General features: G+C 38.0%; 1 protein-coding gene across 1 annotated transcript; it reads left to right on the forward strand.

The window, feature by feature from the left end:
• Positions 1-6417: 6417 nt before the first annotated feature.
• LOC140235976 (uncharacterized) lies at positions 6418-9592 on the forward strand. The gene is made up of 4 exons (XM_072315967.1): positions 6418-6654; positions 7153-7646; positions 8695-8812; positions 9386-9592. Exons 1-4 carry the CDS (start codon positions 6418-6420, stop codon positions 9590-9592), a joined length of 1056 nt encoding a protein of 351 aa, XP_072172068.1.
• Positions 9593-15802: the final 6210 nt, after the last annotated feature.

Consider the following 15802-nt stretch of genomic DNA (forward strand, 5'->3'; position numbering starts at 1 on the left):
CAGTCCCACATGTCCTTTGTGGCTGTACTAGTATTTTTTCGCTTTGGAAATTAAGGGGGGAGGGGGCGCACCAGGCGAAAACTGCTGGCAGTTACTGGCAGCAACATCAGGGGAATGGCATAATGATTAAATGCGAGCGAGCGAAGCGAATGAGCTTGAAAATATTGACATTTTCCAGTCCCAAAAACTGTCGTTTGTGGCTGTATTTTTTCGCTTTGGAAATTAAGGGAACGCACCGGGCAAAAACTGTTGGCAATTACTGGCAGCAACATCAGGAGAATGGCATAATGATTACATGCGAGCGAGCGAAGCGAACGAGCTTCAAAATTTTGACATTTGACAGTCCAAAAACTGCCGTTTGTAGCTATATTTTTCGCTTTGGAAATTAAGGGGGCGCACCGGGCGAAAACTGCTGGCAATTACTGGCAGCAACATCAGGAGAATGGAATAATAATTAAATGCGAGCGAGCGAAGCGAGCGAGCTTCAAAAATTTGACATTTTACAGTCCCCAAACTGCCGTTTGTAGCTATATTTTTCGCTTTGGAAATTAAGGGGGGCGCACCTGCTCACAATCACTGGCAGCAACATCAGGAGAATGGCATAGCGATTAAATGCGAGCGAGCGGAGCGAGCGAGCTTGAAAATTTTGACATTTTACAGTCTAAAAACTGCCGTTTGTAGCTATACTTTTTCGCTTTGGAAATTTAGGGGGCACATCGAGTGCAACTGCCAGCAATTACTGGCAGCAACATCAGGAGAATGGCATAGCGGTTAAATGCGAGCGAGCGGAGCGAGCGAGCTTGAAAATTTTGACATTTTACAGTCCAAAGACTGCCGTTTGTGGCTGTATTTTTTCGCTTTGGAAATTAAGGGGGCACACCGGGCGCAACTGCCGGCAATTACTGGCAGCAACACCAGGAGAATGGCATACTGATTAAATGCCAGCGAGCGAAGCGAGTGAGCTTGAAAATTTTGACATTTTCCAGTCCTAAAAACTGTCGTTTGTAGCTATATTTTCGCTTTGGAAATTAAGGGGGGCGCACCGGGTGCACCTGCTGTCAATCACTGGCAGCAACATCAGGAGAATGGCATAGCGGTTAAATGCGAGCGAGGGGAGCGAGCTTTAAAATTGTAACATTTTACACTCCAAAAACTGCCGTTTGTAGCTGTATTTTTCGCTTTTGTTTGTCCCACTTTTATTTGAGGACCACCCCCCCCCCCCATCGACGCCTCTATACAAATTAGGTTGCTTTTGTTAAGTGAAAGATCTGCTGCACACTCTTTTAGGGAATATACGTCTATGTCAAAAGTGTACAAAGTTTATCCCTTATCCTGTATAGCGGACCTTTTGCATGTTCATGATTGCAATACAACGATCTGGTGCATAGTTCTGGCGATATCTGGACAATTTTCCATTAAGAAAGTTCGAAATTTGTCCTCATCTCGGGAATTGCTTGGGGGATAAATGATTTGTCTGTCTAAACACTTCCTTTGGGGCGGGGCAAATGCCCCTTTGTCCCCCATAGATTCGACGTCCCTGATCTTCCCTTGGTATGCCCATAGATGTATCCTGACTGAGTCATCAGTCACTGTCGTTTCTCAGGAATGATTCAGGAAATGGAGGGGATTCAATTATGGCGATAAAGTTGTTGTTATTGTTTGTTTGTATGTTTTCGTACATATTTTGCAGATGGTCCCCAGTTACTCGCGTCATAGCATGTTTACATGTAAACCTATACTATTTGACGTTGTCAACGCCTGAGCCATACCTTACAGTGTATGTCGATGTTACTTTCTTCGCGAGCGAGCGAAGCGAGCGAGCGCTTGAGAAAATTATACATTTTCCTGCAAGATAGAATACTGTTCAGCTCTGTTACCTGTCTGAAGGCCGGCGTACAAACGTCATGCAATATGCAAAAATTGATACAATCACATTTCTGCTTCCTTCATTTTTTCCCCTCAAAATTCAGGGGGGGGGGGATGATTGTACAGGCCATCCCCCCCTCCTCCATTTCAGGGGGGGATATATCCCCCCCCCCCATCCCCCCCGGGATTTACGCCCAATTACATTTTGTGCAATTATGTAGGCCTACTTCATCTAAGTGACATGCTAAAGTAAATCGTGAAAGAGATGTACTGTCACCAAAGCAATATTACTGCGTAAGGCAGATCTACTCTCTAAATTCCGTGGATCGTGGATTAAAAGTTTCAATCGAATAAGATTGAATTTTAACTCTATTAGATTGAAAACTTCAATCAAACGTTTGGATTGGTCCCTGACTACAATCTATTTCAATCTAAGGAATTTAGAGTGTATGAGACTGCCATATAGAGGGAAAGATAGAGAAGGAAATAGACTCTCTCTCTCTCTCTCACACACACACTTAAAGAAAGTAAATTTACAGCTTTGACGACTTTTTCTTTTTTCCTCGAGTCGAGTCATACATTTTGGGCATCGTCAGCTACGAATACTTCATTGTTTTCCAGACATGAGAAGGTCCAAGTGAGAGGTTTTATGAACAAGAGAGAGTAAGAAATAAGAGAGGAAAAAAAATACACCGAGATAGATAACCTATATACGACTGTTCATTCATGTTCTGAGTCTTGGTCTTGTTAATCAAGCTACGAAAACAACTACTACACTGGTCCTCACAGCGTGAAATCGATGATATTCAACGAAGTATCTTCACTCAAGAGGAATATGTGGTGACGGAAGAACAATACGTACAATAAGCGGGGAGCGTCTTTGTCGAACAAACCTCCCGAACAGCTTATATCGATTACTTGAAGGTAGCTTGCAACACAACTAAAAATGGAAATGGACGACCCAAACGGGCTTAGGAAGTAGCGATAGAGTTCCTACCAGATACCTCTTATACAACTTCAATACTAAGTATACATCGCTGCTTTAAATTTGCTATTCTGCAACTTATAGACGTGAATGGTTCATAGGATCGTCCTACCAACTGATTTTCAGAGTTTCCAACTGATTGGGTGCGAAAGGGCAGTTTGTGCGTGAAGCAAAGACCTGGACAGGTAAGTTCTGTGTTGAGTGGGCACGAATGAAGGGCTCGACTAGAGCACGTTGAATATCAGTTACGGATATCTAAGAGCTCATTTCGCTGTGCATGTATATTATATAGTCAGCTTGCTTGTCGGAGGCACTCACAATACAGGGTTTTCATTAGTCTAAGAGTACACAACAGGAAAACTTAGCTTTAGTATGATATATTATGATATAATCAAAATGTCCTTTACAGATTGATGCTAAATGTGAAAATGTAAAATTCGTTACAACTCGTATAGGAAGCTAAGGCATGTGAACCATAAAGATCAGTCCGTAACAAAGATTATACCTTCATGCCTTGGGATGAGGATAAGTCATTTTTTTTTACCATTAAACACATGCGCGCATATTACATATATATATTATATATATATATGAATTTTTTTATTTTTCTACAGAGAAAATTTAATTGACAAGTAGAGAGATATTAGTGGTCGCATGTCGATAGTATGCGCGAATCTGGGCTGAAAGCAGGCCATCAAAATACAAAAGAGCAAAAAGATTTCTCATGCGGTCTGTTTACTTCGGTCTCACAAACCATGCTTTCTTTCAAATTAATCAATCATCCAAATAACCAATATTACCCATGCAAGATACTCATTAGTTAGATGAAGCTACCAGAGAGCAGCTTATCATGAACGTCAGTATAATGATCTAGATAAATTATGCAGAGGATTGATCCTAAGTAAGGCTTTTTATCTGATGGTCGTGATTTTATTAGTCAAGCGAGAGGATATACACAGAATTTCTCAAAATAAATACAATGAAAGCAAGGACTTGTAACGTTGGTAATGCTGGAAGGCAATTTCTGCAGCGTCGAATGAGAAAGAGGACAAGTACGATCGCAAGGACAATTAAGCCACGAGCGCATGGTGTCTGAAAGTAATATTACGCACCTTCACACTATGTAGTTGACACAGGAAAGACTGATTCTGTTGACTGAACGGAAAGACGAAATACGACGTCATTTAAACAAGTCTGAGAAATTATGACGCAGGTAAAATTTCCTTTAATTCAGTGAATCCTAACACACACACACACACACACACACACACACACACACACACACACACACACACACACGCTGTGGGATATATCTTTCGTCCTGTAGGGCAAATTTAGTCCAACATAGTTTTGTTCCATTCATTACAATGTATGTATGGTGCGTAGTTTCGTGAAGTGTGATCATAGAGACATTCATAAAGTCAACCAAGATATTATTCCATGAGGACACGAGAATTTGATGAGAAGCTGAAGAGGAGAGAGAGAGAGCGACACAATGCCATGTGATGGGTTATTCATGCAATTACCAGATTACACGCTTGCCGTGTAACAGTTAACAAAGAAAAAAATCCCAGCTCGCAAACTTTATATCCTGTCTCATCTTTTATGGTTCAATCACTTAAATACAATATGCTATCAATAATAGGCAAATACATGCTTTCCAAAAGCATGTATATACCATATCAAAATTTGATATGGTGATGCAGTTGGATAAGCAATACTAAAAGGTCTTGAATGTCTTTGTTAAAGGCAAGCATTTCGTGTCACACATTACAGTGAACACAATATTGGCACTAAAATGTCGGAATTATATAATATCGCTGGGAAAAAAATGTAATATGACTATGGTCGAGGGTGCAAGCCTGCCATATAACGGGATAATGCGGTGTCGTTCATTTACTGTATACGCATATCACTCATTATGGATGCTCCGTAGAAATCAAGTTATAGCAACGAAGGCAATTATCAGCAAATAAGAGATACAGCGTGTTTTCGATTCATATCGTAGTGACAATTGTGGGGGGGGGGGGATATTTCGAATCACATGACCAATTGTCGATGGCACAACACAACACGAAAAGACAGCTTTCATACATTTATTAGTTTTCAGTTGGCTACAATTGGTGTTGATGAGACGCCTCGATAATGTAGTTTACAGACAAGGTCATCCAAAATGAATGGTGGAGGAAAAAGCAATACCATAATATTCCCAATCACCAATTTGATCGTTTGCCGGTTTATCAAATATATATTGTATATATATGTTGTATATATATTGTATATATATATATATATATATATGTATATATATATATATGTATGTATGTATATATATATGTATATATATATATATATATATATATATATATATATATATATATGTATATATATATATGTATATATTTATATAAATGTATATATATATATATATATATATATATATCTGCCATGTTCTATGTATATTATATACTCATTCTCATGTGATGTTGGCTCCTCATCTGTGTACAAGCAAAATAGATAGATAGATAGATAAATGAATGAATAAATAAATAGATAAATAAATAAATAAATAAATAAGAAAAGAAAATAGATAAATAAATCAACATACATAAAATCAGAAGACGCTTTGCTGAGTAATGCTTTTGTGCAAAAAGTAGATTTTAAATATCTGATACGATTTCGTTTCGACCGCCTTGTGTAGCCCGCGCCAAACCACTGACTGTGTTGACAGACTACAGTGGACTCCTGTTATAACAAAGTCGTCGGGACTGGCAGTTTTCTTTCGTTCTGTCGAAATGTCGTTATAACCAAGCAAATAAACAATAGAAGATATAGAGCGGATAATATTGCGTCCTGAATTTTTACTTCGTTGTAATTTCGTTATGACCGTGTTCGTTACAAACGGGAGTGCACTTTATCATACAACGGACATGCATTATGTGGGACAGAGGAATATGGTGTAGTATTGTGTTCTCTATAGCGTCGCTATCATGTACTGTCATAGCATATTATATTCCTTTCTTTGCTCCTCAATTCACATGGAGGGAATGTTTTGGATGACGCTATACAGAGCTTTATTAGAGCCACCCACCACAAGCTCTTGCTCGATGTCGCGACCAAACTTAACCGTTTGTGTGCTTTTAGTGCCAACTGGCTCAGAGAAACCCTTGACCTGCACTGTCCAAAGTCTGTCACAGAAAGGACTAACGACATTATGTTAACGCGTGCTTCCAAATGACTTCTCATTTGTTTTGCTCAAGCCAAACAGATAGTCTCACAAGGTGACGATTTAGTGTGATATTAAAGCACAAAGTGCTTCCAGCCAATTTATTCAGGAATATATTATATGCATAGTTTCTAAAGAAATCTCGTCAGCAACTATAAATATAATCAAGTACATGGCATGTGCTAGTATTACGAATCCTTGTTGAAGTAAGAATCAATCAGTTATAAACAGGTCATTTTCTTTTCTTCGCTAGCTTTCCCCTGCATATCTATTCCCATGAAACGCTGTGAAGCTCAATGAGCAGCAACCAACGCATCTGATTTCTTGGCTGCTGGTAACCATGGCGACGCAGTATGACAAGCTGCGTGAGCGGAACAAGAAGTACCCCAATATCGACGACTCATACAAATATAGCAGCCTTCTACTAGAAGATACCTGTGTGGCGCTCCATGGAATTCTGTTACAGGATATTAAGCTTGGCAAGCAGGAGCTCTTCAAAGAGGCCAAGTTCGTCCAGAGCAGACTATATGAGACACTGACCTACATTCTGCAGAGACAAGGAAAATCCTTGGACCAGGTACTTTAAAGCAATGGCTTTTCTATTCATTTTATGCACACAATCGTTTCATGTAATGATGATATTGTAAATGTTATTGTCTGCTGATTTCTTATTTCTGATTTTTTTTTCTTTTCTTTTTGGAACGAATTGGCCGGCCATGAAACCAAAATGAGTAAACATAAAATTTCTACGTGTGTAGGAATAGTTGATAGTTGAAACATCAAAGCCGGAACTCGACAGGATTTACATCCTATAGTGTCGGTGGGACGCAATCTGGAGCCAAATGATAGAATGTTATCCCAAAAGTAAATGCGCTAATTAGCAGAAAAAAACCCCCAAACAAATCAAAACAATACGATTACACAAAGCGATGTCTGACAACTTTGTCATAACATGTATAAGATAATTATGTGGAATGCTGCTGACATGATAGGGTAACGTACATCTCTTTGGAAACAGTGATGAATATGACGTAAGAGCTAGCCGCTTAACATTATATCGGTAAACTTCATACAGGTCATGATGGAATTTGCGCACCAGAAGCTCAAGTATCTTCGAAGTCGTACCGTAGTGCAGCCGCTGATTGACATGGCCCTGGCCAAGCAAGAGCCGGAACAGCTCCTGATCTCAGCCATTATGTTGCGCAAGAAGACGGCAGGCTACGAACCGGATGTCCGCAGCGTTCGCTCGGACATGGCGCGTCTGGCCTACCTCATCCAGGAGAAAGTATTTCGTTTCGGATTCTACATCTGGATGGGGACGTTGGAGGAGCTGCGTCACTACGAGATGACGCACAAGTTGTCGACGCTAACTGAGTCTGAGGGCGAGCTCAAGAACTTCCTAGTGCTGAAGAAGCACACACTGGTCCTGCCTAGAATCGGGAAACCCATCCCGTCGACTTTCATGACAACGCTGCTGATGAACCGCATCGCGCCGGAGTTCTGTATCAGACTCTACCGCGTCGAGCCCGAGACTACCATGTGGGACGATCGAGAAGATGATGTGGCCAGGTATTATGTCCTTAAATTTCCCCATGGGATCTGAAGTGCGCTAACATTATTCAGTGGTTAGTAGTTTATGACTCACTTTACAGTCCTAATATTGTATCCATTCCAATGTTTTGGCAAACTGCTATTTGTAGCTGAAATTCATAGTTTTATACATGTAGTAGGCCTAAATGTTTACAGCCATTTTTATTGTTTTTCCTTTCTCTTTTTTTTTTCTCCACAGAGTTGTTTGTAATTTGAGTACTTTACTACTTCGATACTTTTTATATGAAATCATGCTAATACCTTTTTTGGCTGTTTTTAGCATAAAAGTATTTTGAAATCTATTATGTCATATCAGTGAGAACATTGTATGAAAAATGACATAGGCCCTATCATTCCGAAATACAAGTTTTGCTGATTGCAAGTCCCGCAAATTATAAATGTATGTATCTCCCCACTTTCTCTCTCTCTCTCCCTTTATATATATATATATATATATATATATATATATATATATATATATATATATATATATATATATGTGTGTGTGTGTGTGTGTGTGTGTGTGTATGTGTGTGTGTGTGTGTGTGATGTATTAATTCCAGCTTCTTGAATCTACCTGCATCAAAGCATTCTTTCAATCTCGACATCCATGCAAAGTGTATCATCTTCCAAATCATGCTCATTTAGGGATCCTATACTTTGAGAACAAAAAAAACCATTTCCACTGTTTTTCTATACTTTTGCAGCTTCCCTTCATGGCTACGGCAGCAACACATATTCAGATGTTTCTTTACAGAATCATTGCATTCAAATTCTTGATACACATAATACCAAATTTCTACCACAGCACTGTTCTGTCACATTGCAGTATATACCTGTATCACTTTTTTTCCAAAAAAGTACTGTTTTTGTGGACTGACGTGTTTATGTATTGAAACATTGTTTCTTGCTTTACATTGATATAAAAATATCTGGATTATGTAAAAAAAAAGGAAGATAGTAACTTTATCATCGTCTTTTCTTTGTGTTATTTGTGTGTGTGTGCGTATGTTCTGTTGCTGCACAGATTACATGATTACTACAGCAGTATTGCTCAGTTGAACACAGGATATGGCATGTGGGGAGTCAGTGGTCAAATAAGAAACGTCAGGAATCAACTCATGAAAGTGCGCGACTATTTGGAGGTATGAAATCTTCATAAAAATGTATCTGTCATAATCACATATCACTAGTCTTTTAATACCATTACTACTGCAATGTACTGGCATTCCTGTATTATAGTTTTTAAACACACACAACTTTAACCTGTAAAGATATTAGTGTTGAATAACCACTACTTCCAACAGTTCATTTCCCTCAGTGATAACACTTGTGTATGATTGCAACCACTTTCATTTTCATCCTTGACTTGACAAGCTGCATGTGAGCGAGTATCCATGCTGAACGATCACAAAATGGCCCATTTGGTCGATATCACTTTGACGCAGGAAACCTATACTTGTTTAATGGAGGTGTTCAAATGGACTTTCTGTAACATGTTAATTTTGTCAGGTGTTCCTTCTGACATCATTATGGGATACACGATCAGATGAACAAGGACATGATGAATAGAAAGTAATGGGAGCAGTTACGCTGAGTATAGTACAGAGCTAAGTTAATTAGCTAATGGTGCTATTATTGTGGCTGGTAATGTTTTGGCAGGTATCAAATTCAATGATAAAGTATCTATGTGAATGATAACTGGTTGTTCCTCACAGGCAAGTTTGTTCGACCGTGCACGGGCGATGCTGATGATGGCTCGGGTCATGTTCACCGACCTCGTAGTCGTCAAGAACCTCGAGCCGGAGGACGTGGCAGAGTGTGACTATCTCAAGATCCACATGGAATTCCTCAAGGCAGAGATCAAAGAGGGCATGGACAAGGATCAGGGGCTCTCCTCGTCTGAAGATAGTGACTATGATTAAATGCTCAAGGCAGGCCAATACGGATGATGAAAAAGGGTCGGAGAATGGTTTTAAATGATTGGAAACTAATGAGCAAAATATATACAAGTACACTGTACTGTGTATAGCTTCCAGACACCATTTTGCTCTAAAAGAACACTTATCTCTTGGAGAAGTCTGTGTTTGACATATAATGCCATATTAGTGCTGTGAATCATCATCATCAATGATCATTTCTTCAAGTACTTCTTGTGAGATTGGTTGAGAATCATTCACGTTATGCAATGTTGAACGAGAGCAGAAAACGTTATTTGTACAAGAAGTGTGATTATTGCTGAAGGTTTGTCCTTGACTAAAGTGTCATCAGTCACAAAAACAAAATACATACTGTTTGAAATCATGTGAAAGAAAAGCCAGCGGAAGGATGGATGGGTGAACAACCTCCCAAAATGCATGCATCCATCACCTTGTAGGTACTGAGGCACAAGAAAATCTATGCCAACTTGTCAAATATCAATATGCACTTGCATATCAATATATTGTAGACGACTTTGCTTTTTGTTATCTTGACCATCACCCATTATTTCCTAAAATCTGAAAAATCAATAGTCCTTCAAGTTAGACGATATACATGTGTTGAATACCATAAGACTGAGCTCTATTAGTTTGCGTATCACCTACAAAATCTTCAAATTTGACCAGTTTTTGACCAACTTGAAATACATGTATTTGTCATTCACATTGCAGAAGAAACTGGTCAGATATTAATGAGACCAGGTGTATCTCTAAATAAAAACTAAGGAAACTGATATTCTTACAGCAGGACTTAAAAGAAAATCCTGTGAGTGGATCGAAAACACAGCAATTGAACCAGAAAAAAAAAAAAATACTTTCTCGTTTGAAGGTGCAAAGTTAGTGACTTAAAACCTTGGAGATGATAATTATGTGTACTCTATTTGCATCAAGGAATGCAAAGCTTACCGTGACAGTTTTGTGAATATCATCAACTGAACTCCCAAAATTTGTGTTAATGAAACCATTGTGAAATATTTGACATACATACAGAATTCTAGTATAGTAAGCTATAAATTCTAAACCAGCTAATGAAAAACAAAATTTACATTGATAGTTTCCTCTCCAAGGGACTCCTGATCAACTTGGGATTGCTTGTGTCTTTACATGTGGTCAAATTCAACTAGACAGTTGTTTAAAGATGTACAGTTAACAAAAAAAATCATTCCTACCCCTGGGAAATGTTTAGTTTTGAGCAGATTTCTTACAAGTAAAGGATGGAGTGATGGTGATTTGGTGTTATATCTCAATATTTCTATTGTTATGCAAATGAGATGAATCTGGAATTAATGTCAATTTATAGAGGACAAATAAGAGTAAAACGGTTTGATTTTGCTACAACACGCATTTCCCATAGACACCTGCCCGAGTATACTCGGGACTCGTCCTAAACGGGTTAACACCCAATCACCATCACTCTATCCTTCACTTGTAAGAAATATGCTCAAAACTAATAATTTCTCAGGGGTATGAATAATATTGTTGTTAACTGTATACATGTATATCTGTGTGCATGCATGTGTGTAAGCATCTATGTATGTCTGTCTCATACTTTTTTGGAAACAAATGAATGGTCAAAAAAAAATATGAATGACATGACAACATCCACTTCCAATGAGGTGACATTGTTTTCATATCCATCTCCTATTAAACAAGTCTACCTCACAGATTTGTCACCAGCTTCACAATATTCGTCTCTGACTTATATTCTTCTAGGATCGAAAGGTCGGGCCCCTCTCGACATCCATTGGCTTTCTATAAAACAAGTGCACCTGTCAGAGTTGTCACCAGCTTAGTAAATTCAGCCTTTGTTTTCACACATATCACATTATTATCATTCCTTCATCACAGCATGTGGCAACATCCAGTTTCCACAGAAGACATCCAACAGTTTTCACATTAATCTGCTATGAAACAAGTCCACCAGACAGATTAGTCATTCACCTAATAACTTCTGTTTTCTCTTCACACATATAACTTTGTTTATTTTTCCATGTCTTCATATTTACATGTAGCTTTGTACATAAAAAATAAAATACATGAGGTACATACAGAAATATAAAACCATGTTAACGCATGTACAATCAAAAGCTTTTTAAAGTATGGAGAAGTTGCTCCACGTTGTACACTTAGCAAAAAAAGAAAGTACACACTTTTTTGAGTTCATCTTTCTCATATACTATTTGGCTAATAATGGTGTTTTATATGCCATGTTAAAGGTAATTTAATTGGCTATCAACCTAGTTGGTCAACTAGAAATGTCGCTACGGCGACTGATGCCTCCGCCATAATGCATGATTCTCCCAATAGGTGTATAGTACAATGTCTTGACAATGTGTGATGACAGTTTCACATAACTGGCAAAACATCGAAATAACAGGTTTGTCAGAAATATCTTGAATGTTCACTTTCCATGAACTGGGTTTGCTATAATTGTCTATTAAAGAGTGCAGGTACACATATTTGGGGAATTGAAAATTTTTACTTGACTTCTGACCGACCTTATTATAACTTTATGCATTGAGTATAAATTTCAAGGTATGAAGAAAGAGTGTAATTACAGTACAAAATATTTTTTTTTTCATTTAAACCTGACCTTTGACCCTTAACCTTTGACCTTTGACCTTCTGGCTGGAAATTTCCAAGAGAATCTCCATCAAGTAATACATGTACATATATTAAACACTTTTAAAACTAATAATGCAATCATTGCATATACTAGTATACATGTATGAGGGAAATACAGTAGTAACATTTTGAGGAGTTGACCTTGACCTTTGAACCCCTGACTATTGACCCATGACCCCTAAATTCCCTAGATAATCCCTGCCAGTCAGTACATGCATATGTACCATGTTCCATGAAGATACATTGAACCATTTGCGAGAAAAGTGATATTGCAACATTTTCACCTAACCTTTGACCTATTGACCTTTGCCCTTATGACATGAAACTCTCTCTGGAGAATCCTTACGCAGTAGTACATGTCTACACTAAGTTTCAAGAAAATAACCGCGGGCATTGCATAGATATGGGGGAAATAGCAACATTTTTAGCATTTGACCTTGACCTTTTGACCTTTGACCTCTTGTCAATGTCACTAGAATCTACTCAACTAATTGTCCCATCATACATCATCCTTGGACCAAGTTTGGTGAAAGCTGCTTCATCCAGTTTTGAGTTATCACATAAACAGATAAATTTTAGGATTTGACCTTGATCTTTGACCTTTGACCTCTGTCCGATTTCACTGAAAAACTAATCAAGTAATTGTCCCATCATACATCATCCTCCAACAAAGTTTGGTGAAATTTGCTCCATACAGTCTTGAGTTATCGCGTAAACGGATACAATTTCATGATTTGACCTTGACCTTTGACCTTTGACCTTTAGCCGATTTCACCCAAAATCTTATCAAATCGTTGCCCCATCATACTTCATACTTGGACCAAGTTTGGTAAAATTCCAGTAAACATTACTCAAGTTATCGCGCAAACGAAAGCAGACGGACGTACGTACGGACGTACGTACGGACGGACGGACAACCCGAAAACATAATGCCTCCGGCACCACTTCGTGGCGGAGGCATAATAAAAAGGAAAACTTTATGCATGAGTGAACACATTGGTTTTTCTCTTCCAAGGTACAAAAGTAACTAGAAATGTCGCTATGGCGACTGATGCCTCCGCCATAATGCATGATTCTCCCAATAGGCGTATAGTACAATGTCTTCACAATGTGTAATCCATGACAGTTTCACATAACTGGCAAAATATTGAAATGACAGGTCTGTCAGAAATGTCTTGATCTGGGTTTGCTATAATTTTTTTAAGAGTGCAGGTACACATATTTGGGGAATTGAGAATTTTTACTTGAATTCTGATGGACCTTTTTATTAGTTTATGCACTGAGTAATTTCCAAGGTATGAAGAAAGAGTGTAATGATGGTACAAGCATTGCATATACTAGTATATGAGGGACATAATAAAATTTTGAGGAGTTGACCTTGACCTTTGACCCCTGACTATTGACCCATGACCCCTAAATTCCCTAGATAATCCCTGCCAGTCAGTACATGCATATTTACCAAGTTCCACGAAGATACATTGAACCATTTGCGAGAAAAGTGATATTGCAACATTTTCACCTCACCATTGACCTTTTGACCTTTGACCTTATGACATGAAACTCTCTCTGGAGAATCTTTACGCAGTAGTACATGTCCACACCAAGTTTCAAGAAAATACCTTTGGGGCATTGCATAGATATGGGGGAAATTGCAACATTTGTAGCATTTGACCTTGACCTTTTGACCTTTGACCTCTTGCCAATGTCACTAAAATCTACTCAACTAATTGTCCCATCATACATCATCCTTGGACCAAGTTTGGTGAAAGCTGCTTCATCCAGTTTTGAGTTATCACGTAAACAGATACATTTTAGGATTTGACCTTGATCTTTGACCTTTGACCTCTGTCCGATTTCACTGAAAAACTAATCAAGTAATTGTTTTATCATACATCATCCTCCAACAAAGTTTGGTGAAATTTGCTTGATGCAGTCTTGAGTTATCGCGTAAACGGATACAATTTCATGATTTGACCTTGACCTTTGACCTTTGACCTTTAGCTGATTTCACCCAAAATCTAATCAAATAATTGCCCCATCATACTTCATACTTGGACCAAGTTTGGTAAAATTCCAGTAAATACTACTCAAGTTATCGCGTAAACGAAAGCGGACGGACGTACGTACGGACGGACGGACAACCCGAAAACATAATGCCTCCGGCACCACTTCGTGGCGGAGGCATAAAAATGGCAAAAATGGACAAGCTGTTATTCAGGCGTGTATGCTCTTCCATATAACAATGAAACAAAAGACAAATTCAACACAATAAAAATGCAAATTAATTTACAAAACTCATCCTATGATCTCTATAATGTCTCTGTAAGCCTCCAAAGATAAAGACAGACAAAAAATAATGGAAGAAATTGTAGAATCTTCTGTCAAATCCATAGTCAAAAGACATAAGAGAATAAGTAATTGTAACAAAGAAGATTAAATTTGAAGCGTTATTCCAAATTAAGAAAATCTGAAATCATTTTTGGTTCGAACATTTATCTCATGCATTCTTAAATTCCTTAATTAAAAGGTGAAATGAAGAAATTCTGTTGATTTTACAACCTTTGCTGCTCTCCCTTTGCCATTTAAATTTTGCATTGACAGAAAATTTGTATGCTCCACCTTCAGTTTCCCCACTATGTTTTTGTTTTAGAATATAAAGAGAAACGAGGGAACGGAAACTAATTTCTGCTGTTTTATTCATGTCTCTCATTATGTTAAATTGGTCTTTTTTGTTATCATTGGTACCTTGGAGGGCATTTGCAAATGAATTTCAATATGTCAATTTCTGCAATTTTTACTTTTCTGCTTGGAAGACAAAAATGAATGTGTTCACTCATGTGTAAAGTTTCCATTTGTATAAACCTACCAGGTTAATAGCCAATTAAATAATCTTTAATATAGTATATGATTTTCATCGAAATCTTCTATGAAAAATCTTAACTGGAAAAAGTGTTTTCTTTCTTTTTTTGCTGAGTGTATGTTTGTATGTGTATGTTGAATGTTGAAACAGTGGTAAATCATATAGCAGTAGAAGTTTTGAAAAATATCTGACCAAAGAGCAAGAAAAGCATGGATTCTTAATGCTTCATTGGAGCATAACACGGTAATATCCATTGGGACAAAAAAAAAAAAAAAAGAGTATTTCTGGAGGAAAAAAAAGGCAGTGATAGCTTTCCTGGAATTATCATCATGTGGCAGGCAGAACAGCACAAACGCATGTGATTCAAGGAAGGTGTGCCTGGCAGAACGACACGAGTGCATGTGAAGCACGCGTTATACTTACATGCATTGCATGCGTCCTTGTCATTCTGCTGGGCACATGACAATATGTGTAATGATGTAATTTGGGAAAGAAAGTATTTTCCATGAAACCTGCAATATTTTTTGGGAAAAAAACCCAGTACAAAATACTGCAAAAAAGTAACAATTGGCATCTCTGTACATCATGCCATCCAGAAGAGGTGACAATGTCACCTTCTTCTCTCCAAGAGCTTGCACAATATCATCAACAAGTTACCTTTTATTAAAAAA

This window comes from Diadema setosum, chromosome 1, assembly GCF_964275005.1.
Source record: "Diadema setosum chromosome 1, eeDiaSeto1, whole genome shotgun sequence".
In the NCBI taxonomy this organism is placed as follows: domain Eukaryota; kingdom Metazoa; phylum Echinodermata; class Echinoidea; order Diadematoida; family Diadematidae; genus Diadema; species Diadema setosum.

Bases quoted from the DNA above. Each gene is read 5' to 3' on its own strand.
- LOC140235976 (XM_072315967.1), top strand. From the start codon at position 6,418: ATGGCGACGCAGTATGACAAGCTGCGTGAGCGGAACAAGAAGTACCCC. The intron at 7,647-8,694 runs GTATTATGTCCT...GTTGCTGCACAG, and splicing joins CGAGAAGATGATGTGGCCAG to ATTACATGATTACTACAGCA. The intron at 8,813-9,385 runs GTATGAAATCTT...TGTTCCTCACAG, and splicing joins AAGTGCGCGACTATTTGGAG to GCAAGTTTGTTCGACCGTGC.